This window comes from Tiliqua scincoides, chromosome 1 (genome assembly GCF_035046505.1).
Source record: "Tiliqua scincoides isolate rTilSci1 chromosome 1, rTilSci1.hap2, whole genome shotgun sequence".
Classification (NCBI taxonomy): domain Eukaryota; kingdom Metazoa; phylum Chordata; class Lepidosauria; order Squamata; family Scincidae; genus Tiliqua; species Tiliqua scincoides.
The window spans coordinates 17,037,556-17,055,671 of NC_089821.1; the positions used below are offsets into that span (position 1 = coordinate 17,037,556).

The 18,116-nt window shown below is 41.4% G+C and overlaps 1 protein-coding gene across 4 annotated transcripts in view; it reads right to left on the bottom strand.

The window, feature by feature from the left end:
- Positions 1 to 10,510: 10,510 nt before the first annotated feature.
- UBR1 (ubiquitin protein ligase E3 component n-recognin 1) overlaps positions 10,511 to 18,116 on the bottom strand; it is a 97,242-nt gene continuing 89,636 nt past the window's right edge. For all 4 annotated transcript variants that reach the window (XM_066631190.1, XM_066631174.1, XM_066631167.1 and 1 more), the window contains 4 exons: positions 17,875 to 17,952; positions 15,476 to 15,646; positions 14,008 to 14,109; positions 10,511 to 13,595 (listed from right to left, as the gene is read on the bottom strand). In XM_066631190.1, coding sequence (XP_066487287.1) covers positions 13,454 to 13,595; positions 14,008 to 14,109; positions 15,476 to 15,646; positions 17,875 to 17,952 — 493 coding nt within the window. In that variant the 3' untranslated portion in view covers positions 10,511 to 13,453. The remainder of the gene's footprint in view (positions 13,596 to 14,007; positions 14,110 to 15,475; positions 15,647 to 17,874; positions 17,953 to 18,116) is intronic.

Sequence of the window (18,116 nt, forward strand, 5' to 3'; positions counted from 1 at the left end):
TATCATCCCAACAAGGTGCACAACGGCAGCCTCTGGTAAAAGGTGAAACATCACTTTACTGAGCAGAGTCCCCACCATCTATGGCAGTTTTATACAATCCAGTTTTATACAATCCAGTTCTTTAATGCATACAGATTGATTGTGTCAATTTACCATGTTTTCTTAATGCTTTTCCTATACTATTCTAAATGTTGGTCAATGTGAATACACTTATACAAATAGCACAGAGGATATCAAACAGGTTCAGATGTGATGTGATGGGATTGTGGCTAATTTCTCACTCAGTTTGGTTGTAGATAAAGATATTCATCCTATTTTGTTGTGAGCATATTTACCTAGAGAAGAACTCTGTGTAACTCTAAGGCTCATGATTTGTGTTCCCAGTCCCAAAAGGTTTCCCGATGAATTATATAATCTGGACAGCCTTTATTTCCCTCAATGTTTCAAAAACACAGCACTGACATAAGGGAAATGAAGGGAACAAACATTCCCTTACTTTGAGTGACACCCAACTGCAGGATGCAGCACATGTCCCATTGGCACCACTATGCCAGTGCTGGAAAGTACTGACATAAGGGGTTAGGATTGCGCCCTTATTCACTCAATTCCAGAATGGCTACTTAATCTAATTATGACAATTACAGGCTTCTAAGGAAATTTTTTAAGGCAGTGGTCCCAGAACTTTTTGATGGGTGGCTCCCTTGATGTACTGGGCCATGGGCCACAGCTCCCCATTAGAACTATAATCCTATATATTGCATAGAGCGGTGGGTTTTTCACAAAGATTCTGCGGCTCTCCAGGGAGCCATGGCTCACAGTTTGGGAACCACTGCTTTAAGGCAATTACAGTGTTGCCTTTAAAGATAGAGCTCTCTCCAAAGAGTGTTAAAAGCAATAAATGAATTCTGGATCAGCTCAAAATATATTGCAGTACAAAAGAAATCTGTATTTGCTGTGAGCATAAAGCAACAGGAAACTGAAGGAAATAAAGATTATATATATCTACAAATGCAATTACTCTATGATCATAGTTGAGGACTATTAACAGGCCCTTACACAGACTAGACAGTGGTAATGAGAGAACAAAATGAAGTCTGATGAATGGAAGTCACAATGGAAGCTGGCAATATAGAATTTCACATGAGCTGCATTTTGTGGTTTACACAACTAGCAGGTAGCAGTTTTTGGTAGACAATGGAGAATTAGACACTAAATTTAAAGAAGAAACCTTAACATCTTCACTGAGTCTCTTACCCATAAGTCAAAATCATCATGGACTAAAGGGTAAGAGACTGTCATTCTCCCATTTCTTATGTTGCTTGCTAGTACACTGGTCAGACAATTTGTGAATTAAATTATGCAAGAGTCTGATCAGATGCCCTGAAATAATATTGCATTTTGAAAAGGAACAAAGAATATCCCACATTTGACAAAGAAAAACAAGTACATATGATACTTTGGTGACCTATGTAAATGTTTCAAAGAACAAGTGACCAAATAAATATATATATAGAATAAGTGTATTGTATTCAGATTTTTTCTAAACCAATGCTTAGGGAATTAATGTGTGGGTAGCTGAAATGGTGTGGGGTACACACTTCCATTCCACCTTAACAACTGTTCCACGGATGTCAAATGATCTAGCTACACCACTCATCAGCATCAGCAAAAACCAACAATTTAAGAGACTTGGAGAAAGCAACTTAGAATTTATTGGAAGGGATTTTAGCAAAATTCCCAGATAACCATGAAATTCCTATCCAAATAAATGAGGGGCCAACTGGGTCATGAATGGTTATTTGTGTGTAAATGTATGGGGTGCACAAAAAAAATTAAAGAAGTTTACAAAAGGGGGAAGGTTTTTTGTTTTTTTTTTAAAGAAACCTGCCCTTTTGCCCTGATCCCTTAGCAAAGATGGGAAAGAAGTGGGAAGGTTTTGCAGAGAGAGAGTTTAAAAGTCCAATTATAGTTATCTGTATTGCAGAGATCTAGTGTTTCATTCATCTAGTGTTTTTGGAGACCTGAGACACTAGTCCACAGCAAGTCTTTGCTTCAGGTAAATCAGAAAATGCAATCTGAAACTTCCCAATATTTATGGGGTTAGAAGGAAAATGTGTGCATGTGATCTTAGGTGTCTGCTGTGGGGTTTTCTCAGTAGGTAATCCGCTGATTCAGCATACGAAAGAACTAATTATTTCTGTTTTAGAGTATGTTTCATCCAGTGTGTAGACATGCTATTTGCACATTGATGCTGTTCCTCTGGAGCCATGGAGAAGGGTGCCCTCCAAATATCATTCTAAATACAGATATTTGGGTATCTTTTGCTCTTGAGCTAACCACAGGCTGCCACACTTTCCTGGGAATAAGTAGCACTGAACACAATGTAGCTTACTTCTAAATAGAGATGCATAAGATTGGGCTCGCAGCCACACAACGATATGAGTGCTTGGTTGCAGTGAAAGATGGCAAGACGTCACTCCCCTGCTTCCCAGGTTCATGACAAGGTCACAAGGCTTAGTGAAGGCTGAGTTCAAGATGGTGTTTTCAGCTTGACTTGGATCACAGGGAAAGCAGGTCCCAGCATTCATATTGTAGTCCATTGATGTGTAACAGTTCAAGTAAAATAGTTCAAAAAATCTTGGTGGCAACAATTGGGAGGATGATGATTTATTGTCTCCACAGGGGGCTTGTATGATTATTCATTTGTGAATTTGTATTTTCCCTTGTCACAAACAGTCTCAAAGTAGCACCACTCCCATTGATGGAACTGTCATGAAATCTTAGTTGTGCTTATTGTTTGTCAGTATCTAAGAAAGTCCCCAAAGCTTCAGGAACGTATGTACCAATATGACATTTATTCCACAATGGAAACATTCCCATTCAGTATTGTGGGAAGTATTGCCTGTCATGTGTATGTTAAAGAACAAAGGACAAGCACCACACAGTTTATGAAGCTAGTTGATCAAAAGTAGCCATTTGTAAATGTTATACCCATGATTGTAACATGTGCCATTAACTCTTTAAACATCTACATCATCTACACACGTTATTCTTCTCATTCCAGTTTGTTGCTGCTGCTTTGTTATGCACCTAGAATTGCAGGCTTGTGTAGCTTGAACTGTACCAGCAACAGCAGCGAATAAGGCTGGGAAAAGACAAATTCCTTACCTGGGAAGTCTTGTTCTCTGTGAAGGAAGGGTGCATTCCTTAGTATGGTTTGCCCTTGTCTTGCTAGCAGGGTCTAATCAAGTTACATAACCTCCTCCACACAGAGGGCTCTTGTTTCCCAGACGTCAAGCTTAAGAATCAATCCACAGTAACTCCTGATAGGAAAATAAATCTCCAGGCACAATCAGAAGTAGAAACTAGGAAGAGCCTTACATCAAGTTAAATGGTGCATAGAATAAGAGAGGGGAATAGAGCAGAAAGTACCCTACTATCTCCTATCCAGTTACTAACCAGCAGGAATGAGATTGTAACAACTAACATGGCAAAGTACCTTTATTGTATTTATACAAGAATTTACTCAAGAAGTTGAATCTAATTAATGTACAGGTTGAGACTAATTATTTGCGTGGGTTCGTTCCAAGCACTCCTGTGGATGGCAAAATGCACTATAGCAGATCAATTTAAAAAACCAAGTTTCTTTGCTCCAGTGATTTAAAAACAGCCTTGCTGACCTTTGTGATGTAAGATAAGAGTCATTAAGAAGACAATCCATCAATCAGTCGTCCTCCAAGGGCTTAGAAAGGCGCTTCACTCTGCCCCTCCTTTCACCAGTGCAAAATGATCAACTTTCTTTCACACGCCCAGGGGGAAGGGAGGGGGTCCGCTGGAGAGCGAAGGACTGATGGATTGTCAGCCAGCTGCTCTCTCTCTCTCTCTCTCTCTCTCTCTCTCTCTCATTAAGGAGGCTATTGTTAAAAGACTGTTCAGTTTTTTAAACTGATTTTAAAGGGATGCATTTTTCCCCTTCTCCAGGGCTCAGCACATTCCTTCTCATTTGCAGGGGCTATTCACGTAGAGCCAAATCCATGTATATAAAATCCATGTATAAATAGGTTGGACCTGTATATGGACATTTTTCTGTTTAACATCCTGGTTTTATTGTTTATGCCAATAAAGGTTTTTGACTTTACTATCTCCTGGCCCCCAAAAATCCCAAGGAGAGAGAATGTCCCAATTTTAGGAGGTGAGTGGAATGCACCCTTCCTCCACAGAGAACAAGACTTCCCAGGTAAGGAATTTGTCTTTTCTCTAGTGGAGGAAGGGTGCATTCCTTAGTATGGGATGTTCAAGAGCAGTACCCCCTCTGGGTGGAAGATAGGGATGTTTGCTTAGGAATTAAGGACCTTTTCGAGAACCCTTCTCCCAAAGGAGGCATCTGAAGAAGTAGCAGTATCAATTTGATAATGATTGGTGAAGATGTGGAGAGAATTCCACGTCACTGCTTTGCAACACACTTCGTAAACGTAGCTACACCGGAGGTAGCCGTGCCTCTGAGAGGTTGTGTTGACTCTCCGGAGAAGAGACCTCCGATGCTCTATAGCACTTTATTATGCATTCAACTATCCAGTTTGCTAAAATGGAGGAGGAGACTTTCTTTCCTGTGGAGCTTCCTTGAAAGGCAATGACCAGAGCTTCAGATTTATGTAGCAGCTTGGCATGATAGATAATAAAATGGAGTGCTCTTCACAAATTCAACCTGTGCCCCATTTTCCATCGTTGAGCCTCTGGCGGCTCAGCCAGTGTGTCTCAGGGTACTGGACTCCTGCTAGGTTTTCTGCTTGGCAGGAGAATAAATCCATCTCGGCCTAGTGAAAAAGGAGTGAGGCTTCTAGAGCTAGGCCTCAGGCCTTGGTGCCTCCTTGGTGATTTAAAAGCTTTGGTTGATGCATTGTCTGTTCTGCCAAGTTTATGGTGCTCTTGTTGGGAGCTGTGGAAGACTCTGAGAGCTAGGTGAATGGCTTTCAGTTCTAGGGGATTTATGCTCCATAGAACCTCCTGGGGCGTCCACTTGCCTTGAGTGAAAAGACCCGCAGTGTGTGCACTCCATCCTAATAAGCTGGCTGTGATGGTTCTGTATGGAACCTCCACACTCACCCCTTTCATGAGTCTTTCCTTCTGCAACCATCAGTGGAAGTAGGGGAGAAGCAGGGAAACTCTGATGTGTAAGTGAACCCAGCTCTCTATTTGTAGCTGAAAGGCATGGAGGACTTTTTAAAGCCACATTGTGTGAAACTGAGCCCAAGTTACTAGGTCCTGGAGAGAGATTAGTATTCCTAGCAGCCTGGATAATTGCATCACATCCAAGGAGCTGGATGCAAGAACTAATTTCAGGAATCCCTTTAGCTTTAGACAACACTTCTGAAATGGTGCTTCCTGAAAGGATCTTGTATTGATGAGAACCTTGAGGTGTTCCAGGGTCTAGGAAGGGACATGGGAACTCTTTGTACGGTGGATCACATATCCCAGGAATTCCAGGGATTTAATCGTGGTCAGGACATTGTTCAAGACTTGAACCCTGGAGCAGAAAATTGTCCTGAGTAGAAAATGTCCAGGTAGGGGTAAAGAAAGATCCCCTATTGGCGCAGATGAGCCACAACTGTCACCAAGATCTTGGTGAAGACCCTGGGGAATGATGCCAACCTGAATGTGAGTACTCTGTATTGAAAGTGATACCAGTGCAACAAAATCTAGATAATGCTTGTGGGCCCTCCTGATTAAATATGGAAGTAAGCCTTTGAAAGGTCTATGGAACAGAGGAAATCTGCCTTCCCCAGGGAAGCCAGGACTGATTTGGTATTTTTCCTGTGGAATTTGTGATAGACTATGAAACAGTTTAACCACTTGAGATCCAGAAAAGCTCTTTAATAAACAAGGAAGAATACGGAGTAGACTCCAAGTACATATATCAGAGTACACAGAGGGCCACCAGTGTGCAAACTTGAGGAGATTGCCCCACCAGCACTGGGTCTTTGAGTGGCATGGCATCAAGTAGTTCTGCCCTTGTCCTGTTTAGAGGACTGGCTGGAAGATGGAAAGTTGGAGGACTTTGCTGTGTGGTGTTGCAATATAAATTTGCTCAACTGAGTTCTAATTCAGGATGTCCTATGTGGTGAAAAGACCATCCTTGGCCTCAAAAGACTGATGCTGAGGGTTAATGTTCTCTTTGCAATTAGTAGGCAGTATTTTCCTATTAACCTTGTTTTTGACTGAAACAGGATCAAGAACTTCTCCAAAGAGTTTATTGCTCATAAAGGGCAGGGCTACAAGTCTGGCTTAGGATGCTGCATTTTTATCCCATTGCCTAAATCAGATACTGCGCATGGCAACTAGGGAAGAGGTCACAGAACATGCACTGATTTGAAGTGCATCAAGGGACGCATCAGCCAAGAATGCGGATAGAGCTCACTTCTTTAAAGTATCTGTCCCAGGCTTAGGGAGAGAAGAGTCAGCACCAGCTAGTTTTTCTGCCCAGTAATAAGTAGCCGTGGGCATTAGCGTTGGCAACACTAGCCCTGAGCACAAATGAGGAGTTTTCAAACACTCTTTTAAGTGTCACTTCATCTCTCTTATTGCATAGTTCTTCAGGACTCTGTTCCCCCTCAGAAGGAATGATGGCATGGGATGATAAAGCAGTCACCAGTGCATCTACTTTGGAAATTTGCAGTGTCCAAAGCTTTCTTTGGTAAAGAATAAAGCTTACCAATCAATTTTGATGTGTGCTTCTTTTGCATAGATACTTCTCACTCTGCGTCCATGACAGATTTAAAAGCATCAGGGAAGGGAACTTCTGCTGTCTTGCGAGGGCCCTGAGGAAACAAAAAACTTCATCCCCAGCTCTGTTAGAGTTGCAGAAGAAGAGGTATTAGGCTCAATCTCAGGATTATTATTATTAACAGTATTTATATACCACTTTTCAACAAAAAAGTTCACAAAGCGGCTTACAGAGAAAAATCAAAGTTTAAGATTAAGGTTAGGAACTCTGGTTGCCCAGGACACAATCTAAGGAAAGTGTCCACAGGAAAGAGCCTAAGTGGTTGCATACACTGATGTGTCTTCTCCCGAGAGTCTGTCCTTCTCCCTTGAGGAGGAGACCTCTGAGGAGCCTGAATCACCAAGCTGTCCACCCCCAGACCCCTTCAAGCTATGTTTCTGTGGGGGAGTCTTGCTCCTGGTGGACCTCATGAATGAGGAAGATGTAGCGCTTGGAGGACAATTCCTCTGCCTCCAAAGGGCAGGAGAGCGAGGAGTCTGAGGAGGGCGATGGTGGTCATTCAGCGTTCTTACTCAGGGACCCAGTGACTGAGGCCCCTGCACAGGTTCTGCTGCAGGTCCTAATTTTCCTGTCACAGCTTTGTCTGCCAGGTTCTGGGCCCACAACACAGCATGTGACTGGGCTTCCTGAGAGACGGGGATCCTCCCAGAGAAATGGGTGCCTCCCCTGCAAGCAGTCTGGGCTGCGCCTGAGAAGCCAAATTCTCCCCTCCCCTGGGGTAATGGAGGCTGAGCCTGCAGAGTCATCTGAGGCCATTAAGGCAAAACAGGGGGTCGTCCTTCGCACCTACTAGTCCAAGACAGAGCATGCAAAAGGAAAACGGCCCCTGAGAGGTTCGCCTCAGAGACCTGAGGTCAATTACTGAAGCTTTGGAGCACTGGGCAGGACGGGCGCTCTAATTATAGAAGGTGCTTGCCTTACCCCCAACAAGCAGAGCTTGAAGCATGGGCAAAAGGAGGCCTGTCAAACCCTTCGCTTTTGCCACAACAGCTGTGAGGCATGAAGTTTTGGGACCCGTTCAGGTCACAGCAGCATTTGGAGTATGAGGCAGTTGGCACCGCGGCTTCTCTGGACCGTCGCTGCCCTTGCCGCTCGACAGACTCAGGGAAAAATAATGTGGGGGAGCCGAGAAGCTCCTGGCACAGAAGTGCCTGTGAAAACATTTAAGCTCCCCACCGTCGAAGCGCGCCTGAGGGAGCTTTACCATGTTTTCCCTCCAATGCCTTAAAGGACTGGCTCCTACTCAAGGGAGGAGGAAGGATGAAAACAGAAAAAACAGTTCACTTCAGTGAAAAAAAGAGTGAAACAGCCCCTCAAACGAGGGAGCAGAGTGACTTGCGACCTCTCACCAGCAAGTTAAGTCCAAACTGGGAAACAAGAGCCCTCTGTGTGGATGAGCTTATGTGGCTTGATTAGAGCCTGCTGAGCAACACAAGGGCAAACCATACTAAGGAATGCACCCTTCCTCCACTGGAGAACAGCCTCCTCTTTTCTTGATTCCGTTGAGAACAGCCTCCTCTTTTCTTGATTCCATTGAGAGAATGTGAACACTTATGCAACACATACAAACAGGCAGAGGAAAAAGTGCCTTGGAAGGTTAGAGAAAAGGAATAGCACTTCATACTTTTGGAAGAAACTATTCTGAGTTCCTTGTAGGACAATATCAGGTGTGGAAGAGAGAGATCACCGACACAGTTTTTTAGCATCTTCAAATAAATGCTCAGGTACTACAAAGGGTACTGTTGCTGGTTTAAGAAAAATCATTGGCTTAATGTAATTAATTTGCACTATTTGGGATTAATTAAAAGTGGGTTGATTGGATGCACTAAAACAATATTAATGCTGCAGTTTCTTTTCAAAACATATCCCAGATTTGACAAAGAAAAATAGCATAGGGTGATCCAATTACTTCCAGCGATAGGCAGAAGGGTAGACTTGTGGCCAGACAACAACTGGACCACAATCACACTAAGAAGTAGCAGGGAATGAATTCCTGCAAAGTAGATTGGTCCAGGTGTATCTTGATCTTAACCAGCAAGGCATTTCTCTTATGCAATAAGGCTGGATTGCTAATAGATTATAGTACTTATACCCTAATTGTTAAGAGATTCTGAACATGCACTCTTGCTTTGTAAATTTAGTGCACCTCTGTGGACCACAGGGATCCAATTAAAAAAAGAGCAGACTACAGAAAATTGAAGTCCGTCCGTCTCTGCTCTAGTCTACAACTTCAGTGCTGTTTTTATCACAGGACAAATGTTTTCCAGAATTTAAAAACATTTCTGATTCAAGATCCTGCTCTAAGGGAAGTAAACTCAAGTAGCTGGCACAATCCTTGCTCTAATTCTCATTACATTTGTGCAGACACAGATGGCTTAAGCAAGGCAAGCCTGTAAGCTGCAGCATCTGCTCAGTTACAGAAATAGTTATGGCTTGCTGGAGCCTTCTGATCCTATCATCAATTATTAAACCAGCTGGAATTAGAAAGTGTTTTGTTTAAAGATACAATTCTGGGAAACTTATCCATTGCATGCATGATCGTTGCAGATTTCAATTGGAAAATTCTTGACTAAAACTATTCTTGCCTTTGTGAAAGGAAACCCATTCCACCGCTGAAAGCCACTGAAGGCTGTTGAATTCACAGGGCACTCACATGCAGCTCATTCATCTTTTCATACTTGATGACTGCAGCTGAGAGTGGGAATGGCCTCTATTAAAAATAATTATGATCTCAGGTGGCATAAAACCGCTTGCAGTAATGTGTGCTTTGTTAGGGTAGCTTCACATACTGTACAGTTTCATCACTTCTAGTTGCAATTACTGAGCAATAAACATGAATGTGTGAACATATCTTGGATGTAACTTCACAGATTTAGGGAAAAAAAGTTGGCTCAGATATCAGAAATTTAGGGGCTATTTGGCTAGTAATAAGCCCATCATAAAGAGATGAGCAGCATATGGGAGAGTCACAGGGTTGGATGGACATAGCAAACCATGTGGCACACTAGATGTTTTTAGGATAGCACATAGGAAAGTAATTCCCAGTTGTCGTTTTGCCCATTCATTTGCTTTTAACAGCTTTATGTATCACCTCTGTGTTCCAGATGCCAACAATGGCAGTTGCTGGTGCTGTCAGCTCTGATCCTTGTTCATGTTAGCACAACATACTGGATGGTTTATTACAGTTATTACAGTCACCAGCACAACAATACTGGTCGTAATTCACAACACTGTTATTCAGTAGTCAACACACATCTGTAGAATCAAAAAAGCACTAACATTTATGTAAAACTCTTCAGCACCAATTTACTTCCTGAAGTTTAAGTCACAACTGATGAGCAATGAAAGCAGAAAAGTGGCAAGCAGCCAGATTCCTTGCTATAAACTGTGAACACTGAAGATGTAAACTTCTAGTTCTGAAGTTACTGTACAATTTGAAAATTACTGTACTAACTAGATCATATTTTCTTAAGGAAACTTTGGCCTTGTTTCATTAACATTAATGCTTTGTATAGTTTTTGTCTGAGATACATGACACTGAAAGACTGAGACACATGACACTGAAAGAAAAAGGCTGAAGGAAAATGAAAATGTTGAAGGTTAAAGCAATTTACATATTAAACACACTCTACCATATTGACTAATAATTTATTAGTTTTCCTTCCTGAATATTATCCGTTACATTGTCCCAGAAGTATGAAATCATTCTTAAAATGAAAGCTCACAACATATGAGAAGTTGCTTTATTTCCTTTTTAAATACACATATACAAGGTATTTTAAAAGAACAAGAACATTATACAAGGCTCAAATTTACATGTTTGCAATTGAAAGATACCAATATATGCATGTATGCAAATAAAATTCCATTCATCTTCCCTATAATTCAGATCAGTGGCATTACCACTGTATGGTCACTAAATATGTTATACTCACAGTGAACCAAACTGCATAGTAATCCATGAAATGAAAAATTACCATTCATCCTCATCTGTGCAGTTTCAAGATTATTTGCTAGAAAAATCCAAACACACAAGTACAGCAGTCAATTTGCTTCTTTTCTCTCTAATCTGACTTGAATCAGGCTAATTTGAGCAAATAACTGACCACTGGATATCAGCCCTCTGACACAGCCTAGAGCTGGTTTCCTTGGGAATACTATCACCGGTAACTATGTGCAACCAACTGCTGCATGTACAATTCCCCAGCCCAAATCTGCATGCACATAGCCCTTTAAAGGAAGTTGGATTCCAACCAGTCAGCTGTTTGGAAAGTTTCCTCTCCCTTCCAAGCAGCTGATCAGCGCAATTTTAGTTTACTTTAAATGGTTACACACGTGGCAGCACTCACTCACTGCTGAACTGAAGCCATGACCTCTGCTTCAGCTAATGGAAACATTCATATGCAACTGAATTTCAGCCAATCTTATTGGGCTCAATCCAGGGGATGTTAAGCATTTTAGAGTCTGAATAATTTCAGTGTAAGAATTAAGAATGTGCCCAACTCTCTAACTGAAATCTATGGAACTCAAGCGCTGGTTGAATAAATCCTGTCCATGATCTGACAGTTACTACAACAAAAATGCTGTGCTAGGTACATTGCTAAACTACAATTTCTAACCTAGAGACTGACGTTTTTACTACATATACCAGAACCACTGCCAATGGAAAACTAACACAAGGCACCAAAAAGAAGACTGTGATTCTCCTGCACTAACAAATGAATGACAAGGATATGCCAAGACTGTTGTTGCAGCAGCAGCACATCCACATGTAATTCTCACTGTAAAACCAAAGCATGGTAGTCAGAGAGAATGTATGGCTAATCAAAAGGTGTCACAGTAAGTGAATATGGCTAAACACACCTGTTCTGAAGGAGGGCATTAGCTAATCTCTCCTTAGCACGAAGTGTTATTCAAACACCTCACTCTAACCTCAACAATTGTTTTTTTGAAATCAGCTTAGCATTTACCACTGTGCGAAAATATTTATCTGCACAGGGATTTGCTATTTCTGCTGTTCAGGCAAACCGTGAGATCCTCCTGGCATTATTCTGAAAGCAGGTCATGGAAGCCTATTTGTGCTGCAAAGGGAAATTTAAGTGGACAAATGAGCAAAGAATTTAATGGAATTATGGGAAATCTGAAACATAATTAGCATTCGAACTCACTCCACATTTGCTTTGGAACAACGTTAACTCCTCCTTAGTGTACTGTAGATTATTATACCAAATGTGAAATTATGTCATCTGTCGCCCATTCACTGTTCCTTACTTTGCCAACTGAAGGCTGATTTTTGAGATTAAGAGGCTATTTATTTTCCTTCTTAAATATACACAGGACTTCAAAAAGGAAGTAAGGTGGCCAGAACACACCAATAAAATGCAGCAGCTGAATAATTTAGACTTTTAATATGAAAACAGGACAATTCCGCAGGAGGTGATGGTTACAAAGGGCATATTTATTAGAATAGACTTTCCACATGGTCCCTCTGACAGATTATTATGGCTATAAATATGTAAGGAAAAGCAATCCTGAAGTATTTCAGTGCCAGCTTTTATGCTGGAGCAGCCTTGATATGTCATTAGATACTGAAAACGTGTTTTAGTAGTCAGTGTGTAACACCAGACAACACATAGTAGCAAAAGCACATTGTACATGTACCTAACGTCCATCTTTATTTCGTTGTTCGCCTAGTCTCTAGTTGGCATTAACTACTGGAAAGCAGACGCACATTCTAAATTGCTTGTTTCACTGCATTGTGTGGACTGTGCTGGTGAGCAAGGTAGCATAGCTGTAGATAGTATTTGGCTGCTATTGCCATGGCATTGGGTAGACAAACTCTTGGGCTGCAAGTAAAGACATACAATATAAATGGAACAAAATAACTTCATAATACAAAGTGCTGTTCTAGCAATGCTAAAAGCAAAAGGAACCCAACAGAAAGATTCCCCAATGGATGAAGGGGTAAATTGGCACTTCTCTTCTTCACAAAGTAGTCCAGTAAATTCCAAGATCCAACACAGTGTACCCTGCCTAGTGCAACTTCACACCTGTCCTGCTTCACCCTCAGAGTGTGTTGCTATGGATTGCTAGGTATCTAGATACACTGTTCCTCCTAAGAATGTCATCGACCAAGTCTGTCACAGACTATGGCTACTATTGCTGTGAAACTGGAAAAGGAAAGCAGAAGTAGAGTAGATTAAGGAGGGATTTAATAAGTCTCATAGCTAGATGCACCGAAACATTTGGGAGTATGTGTGTCACATGTCAATTCTGAATTGCTATAATACACATAAAGGGAAATATTAATTGTTCTTTTTATTAGATAAACTGTTCCTTTTATTGTGTGTAAGGATGACGGAAGGTTGTTTGTAGTATCTAAATTAGTTATACAGACAGCAGACTCAGATGGACAGGTAACCGCACCAAAACATCCACTGACCATCACACTTCTACTACACCTGGTCATTTCTGGTTCGGATTGTTTTTCAATCACATTTGGGAGGTTGTGTACATGTGCGTTTCTCTAAGCAAATCAGACCCATCAAGAACTGTTTCGCTTTAACTTCATGAGATTGGGCTGGGCAGTTCTCTTTAAAGGTAGGCAAGCATCTTATTTCTCCTTGAATGACTCAAAAGACTCAGAACAATGTAATCTAGAAAAGCTGATACTCAGAGCAGGTGCCAGTTGATTCCAAAGAAGATCTGAGTTGTCTCCTGGCTCCGAGCAATTTCTTCTATGATGCAGTGTTGCTGCCACAACAAGTGGAGTTTCCGGTAGCGCTCACGACATAAATGCAGAGGGTTGCCTCTTCTTCAAAAGAGAAACAGTAAGAATACACATTCAATTTGAGAAATGTTAATAAGCTGCTTTTCAACTATATTAATTTCATTCAAGTGGGTACATGTACAAAACCAAGCAACTAGGAGTTAATAGTCACAGTTAACACAAAACCAATGTTAGATAGCCTAACTAGTTATCAGCCTTGCCACAGATCTTTCACTAGCAACCCAAGACTCTATAGGGCAATCAGACAATTAATTATTGGCAGTTTAATGGCAGCTGTTGAAAAACAGGAGGAAGGAATCCAAAGAGTTATTTACGCAAAGTACTAAGAGAAGTATGCTTGCTAGATCTGTTTAGCAGAACACAAAAGAAGTATACGAAAATGAAGAAAGAAACAAGATGGAGTTTCTAAGAAATAAATAGCAAAAGATCCACCTACGCCAGACTTGGATCAGTTTCTCCATATTCATCCAGGTATGGTGCAGGATAGAAACAGCCTCTGGTTTTACCTCCAATCAGTACAACTTTGCAGTCCCTGATTCTGAGGAAAAGGAAAAAAAACCAGCCATGTTAAAAAGATAGCCCAAAGGGGACAATAGTCTACAAGCAGTTTCAGTACACAAACTACATTTTAAGAACATATGAGTAAAAGTGTTCAAAATCAGCCTTGAAGCAGACAATGCTAGTGATCATCTGGTGTCACCTGTTATAATATTTATTCAGAATCTTTCTAGATAATCAGTATAACAAGTGCACATTTATTGTGAAGGATTCAGATATCTTCCTCCAAGACAGTTCTATAAGTTTGGAACAGATCAGATTTTCCCACAAACTGCAATACATTAATAGAGGGAAAATGCAATTCAAGCTAACAGGGTTATTGCTAGAGTAGCTTTTTGCAAACTGTGGGTTATTACCCCATGTACTGAGCCACAATGTGATGCTCCTTCTTGCACCATAAAGTCTTCTTGGGAGGCAGAAGGCTCTTCCAAGTCACACTGGGTGAGCAACCCACTTTGTTGGCCTCTGCGGACCTCGAAATAGTATGTAGAAACAACAGGAAGTGACTTCCACTTCTGTGGGCCATTCTGAGGCCAATAGAGTATGACCCAAAAGAGGTCTCCAGGGCTTCCCAAGAAGGACTTGTAGTGCAAGAAGGAGCATTGTGTCACAACCCACTGCAGAGGCCAAGGTGGGTCACGGCACTGAAAAGTTTGGGAACCACTGATTAGAGCAGTGATTTTCAACCTTTTTAATCTCACGGCGCACTGAAAAGACACTAAAATTGTCAAGGCACACAATCGGTTTTTTGACAATTGACAAGGCACATCACACTGACAGTAGTGCCTCACATCCCCCAGTAGCTGTACTAACAAATGATCTTCCCCCATTCCTGCGGCACACCTGCGGACCATCCGCGGCACAACAGTGTGCCATGGCACAGTGGTTGAAAATGGCTGGATTAGAGTGTTTACTGGAATGCAGATGCAGCACCTACAGGTTAGCAGCTGTCATGTTTACTGACATGTGTGTTCCCCAAAAAAGAGGGCACTTTTGCAGACACCAGCAAGGATATCCACTTTCCCTGTACCAATGCCCTGCTGTTTAATGAATTTATTCTCTTTTGCCCCTTGAAGGATATGCATTCCTTTTCTCGTGCACTGGATGTTCTCATTTGCAGCAGGGGAAAAGATGATTATTAAGAATATTCATAATATTGCTGTTCAACAAAAACATTCACAAAGAAAATCAAACAACTGAACAGAACTGTGTGCTAAGCAGAACACCAGCTATTCCTCAATTCAGTTTCTTTTTATGAACATCAGGATATTAGGATATCAATGTCCCAATGCTTGTAGGAGGCTGATTTCCCTTGGTGAAATTTATGTTTTAGCCTTGTCACCTACTTGAGAAAAATGCACACTCCAGCACCGCAATGGACAGCATGGGAAGTGCAGGCTCCAAGCTCCTCCCCATTTACCAGTTCCTGGCAACAATTGTTTTGAGAACACAACATCACGCCACAAAACAAGCACAACACTGGGTACGTGGGTTCATCATCAGAAGATCGAGGGCACCTGTAACAGTAAAGTAAAAGGTAGCTCCAGAGGGGCATCTGGAATCAACAAGGAATTCAGAAACACTGTGGACTGAACAAGAGTTTTGCAACTCAAAAGCCTGCTTCATCACCAGTGAGCGTTTCAGACAGACTCCTTCAGAAATCAGATGGTGAAAACCTTGTTTCAGAAGGAATATTTCTTCCTGCCAAATATAGATCAGCTAGCACCAATCATTTTAATTATCCTGTTAGAAGCAGTCCCAGCCAAAATCTCTGCAGTTGTTATTTAGTACTGACTACTGAAGTTTCAAAACAATAGCCAGCATTTATTAAGGTAATATGATGAAAACACTTTTCTTCTCTCCTCCCGGGTTTTTTTGTTTTTTAACCAATTTTTCCTTATTTTTGTGGACTTCTATTCCTCCAGAATCTTCTATAGTGGTTTCAAGAGCACCAAAGATGCTGGGACATCCTACTGCAGTAGCCTTTGCTCTTTGTCTGAAAACACCATTTCCATACAGCCATGGTTGGGTGTTGACTTGGTTTTTTAGGGCAGGAGGTCTGGTCTAGAGGGTAGAGCCTCCGTCTGCCTGAAGATAACATCCACAAGGTCGCCAGTTCGAGGCCACCAGCACCGTGCGACCTTGGAGCAGCTGACAAGCTGAAGCCAAGCAATTCCATCTGCTCTGAGCGTAGGAGGATGGAGGCCAGAATGTGAAGCCAGATCGGAATGAAACACCTTGAATGTAGTCGTTCTTGAAAGAAAGAACCTTCTTTGAAATTGTAAAAATCCCTATTTAATAGGGATTTAATAAAGCCTGCCTATGTAAACCGCCTTGAATAAAGTCTTGAATAAAGACCAAGAAAGGCGGTATATAAATACCTGTTGTTGTTATTTATTATTATTATTATTATTATTATTTATTTTATTTATTTATTTTTTTTACTATGTGTGGAGTAGTCTCCTACTGAAATTGGCATGTGCCCACTGACTGGGCAGCCAAACATGACAAAGGCTGGATGGAGAGCCCAGGTAGTTCCCTTTCATCCAGTCAGATAACCTTATGCATCATCAAATGTAGGTTTCCTAAGTTCAAGCAAAGGGATGCTCAAGTATGTTTTAGCAGGTCCATCAATAGAACTAGTTGCTGTTTTGCGGGAGACGCACCCACTTCCTCTCCAGTAAGTGCAGGGATTCCTGGAACACCACAAGTAGCTATCAATGGACTGTAATTATACTGCATTTCTAACTAGCACTGGTTTAGGGAATTGTTTTGTTTGCTCTTTTCACTTCAAGCAGCCTGCATACTTCACCAATGTGAAGTCAAATGACTTGGGGTTTTGTGTTTTCGTCTTGAGTAGCTTCCTGGTTCCCTCTGCTGAGCAATTCATTAGGTCCTACATCCAATTTGGTTAAGCTATCTTTTGTGTCCATCCAGCCAAGTACAGGCATTTTATATCATTATGCTTGTTACACTTTTCTACCTCTTTTCCCATTTGTTTAATTCCTTTTCTTTTGAGTTATGAATAACCTGGTTATATTTTGACTCTCTGCCTGCCTAGTCTGTGTTCATGAAGAATTCAGTGGGATGCTACATCTGATTGCTTGCAGATGCTACCACAATTTTGATTTAAAATAAGAACCTCTTGAGTTCTCTGCTCTTCCTGGAGGTATAATTTTTTCCCCTGACAGCTCCCCTCTGCCTGGTCTCCTTACTTTGGGATGGTCACTAATTGGCATCAGGAACTACTATTACCACAAGTTCTGGGGGTTTTAGGGGGCAGGTTGGCCAGTTAGGCTCCTTAAGAGGCTTGAGCTCTCAGCCAACAGTTACAAATATACATCTTCACTCAAAGCATCTTAGCCATTGCATTGGCTGCATCCCAGATCAAAAAGTGGGAAGAGCCCAGAACTGTGGATATCTTGTCAGAGATTATGTTGCCCAGATAATCCATCTTGGCTCACTACCAGCACTGCAGTTCTCTGCAACAGCCAACACCTTCTTCCCTGTGTACAAAAATCTAAAGACCATTTTGGATACTGGAATTTCAAGGGAAAAAACCCAACCATGCAAATATCTCACCTACAATTCCATTTGCAGGATCAGAGATCATTACTTTATCTTATTAAATGCACTATTTACACATTGTTCCTTTAAAACATTTATAAGATTAGTTATATGCTAAATTCAGTATCGTGAACAACAAAAACTGGAAAGGTGTCTTAGACAAACTTCTGGGACTCACCTAAACTGAGAACCTTGATTCAGCAGGCAGCTGTAGTCTTCCGGAAGCTCTATCAACTGATTTCTTTTTCTTGGATACCTAGTTGGTTAATGCAAGAAGATAGAATTATACAAAGCAACAATAACTGAACAAAATTCTGTCAAGCTTTGTACCTTCTGCAGCTCCTACAGACTTCTTATCCTTTGCCCTGACTGATCATGCAAAGATAAGGCAGATTTTTTTTTAACAATAGGAGCTTGCAA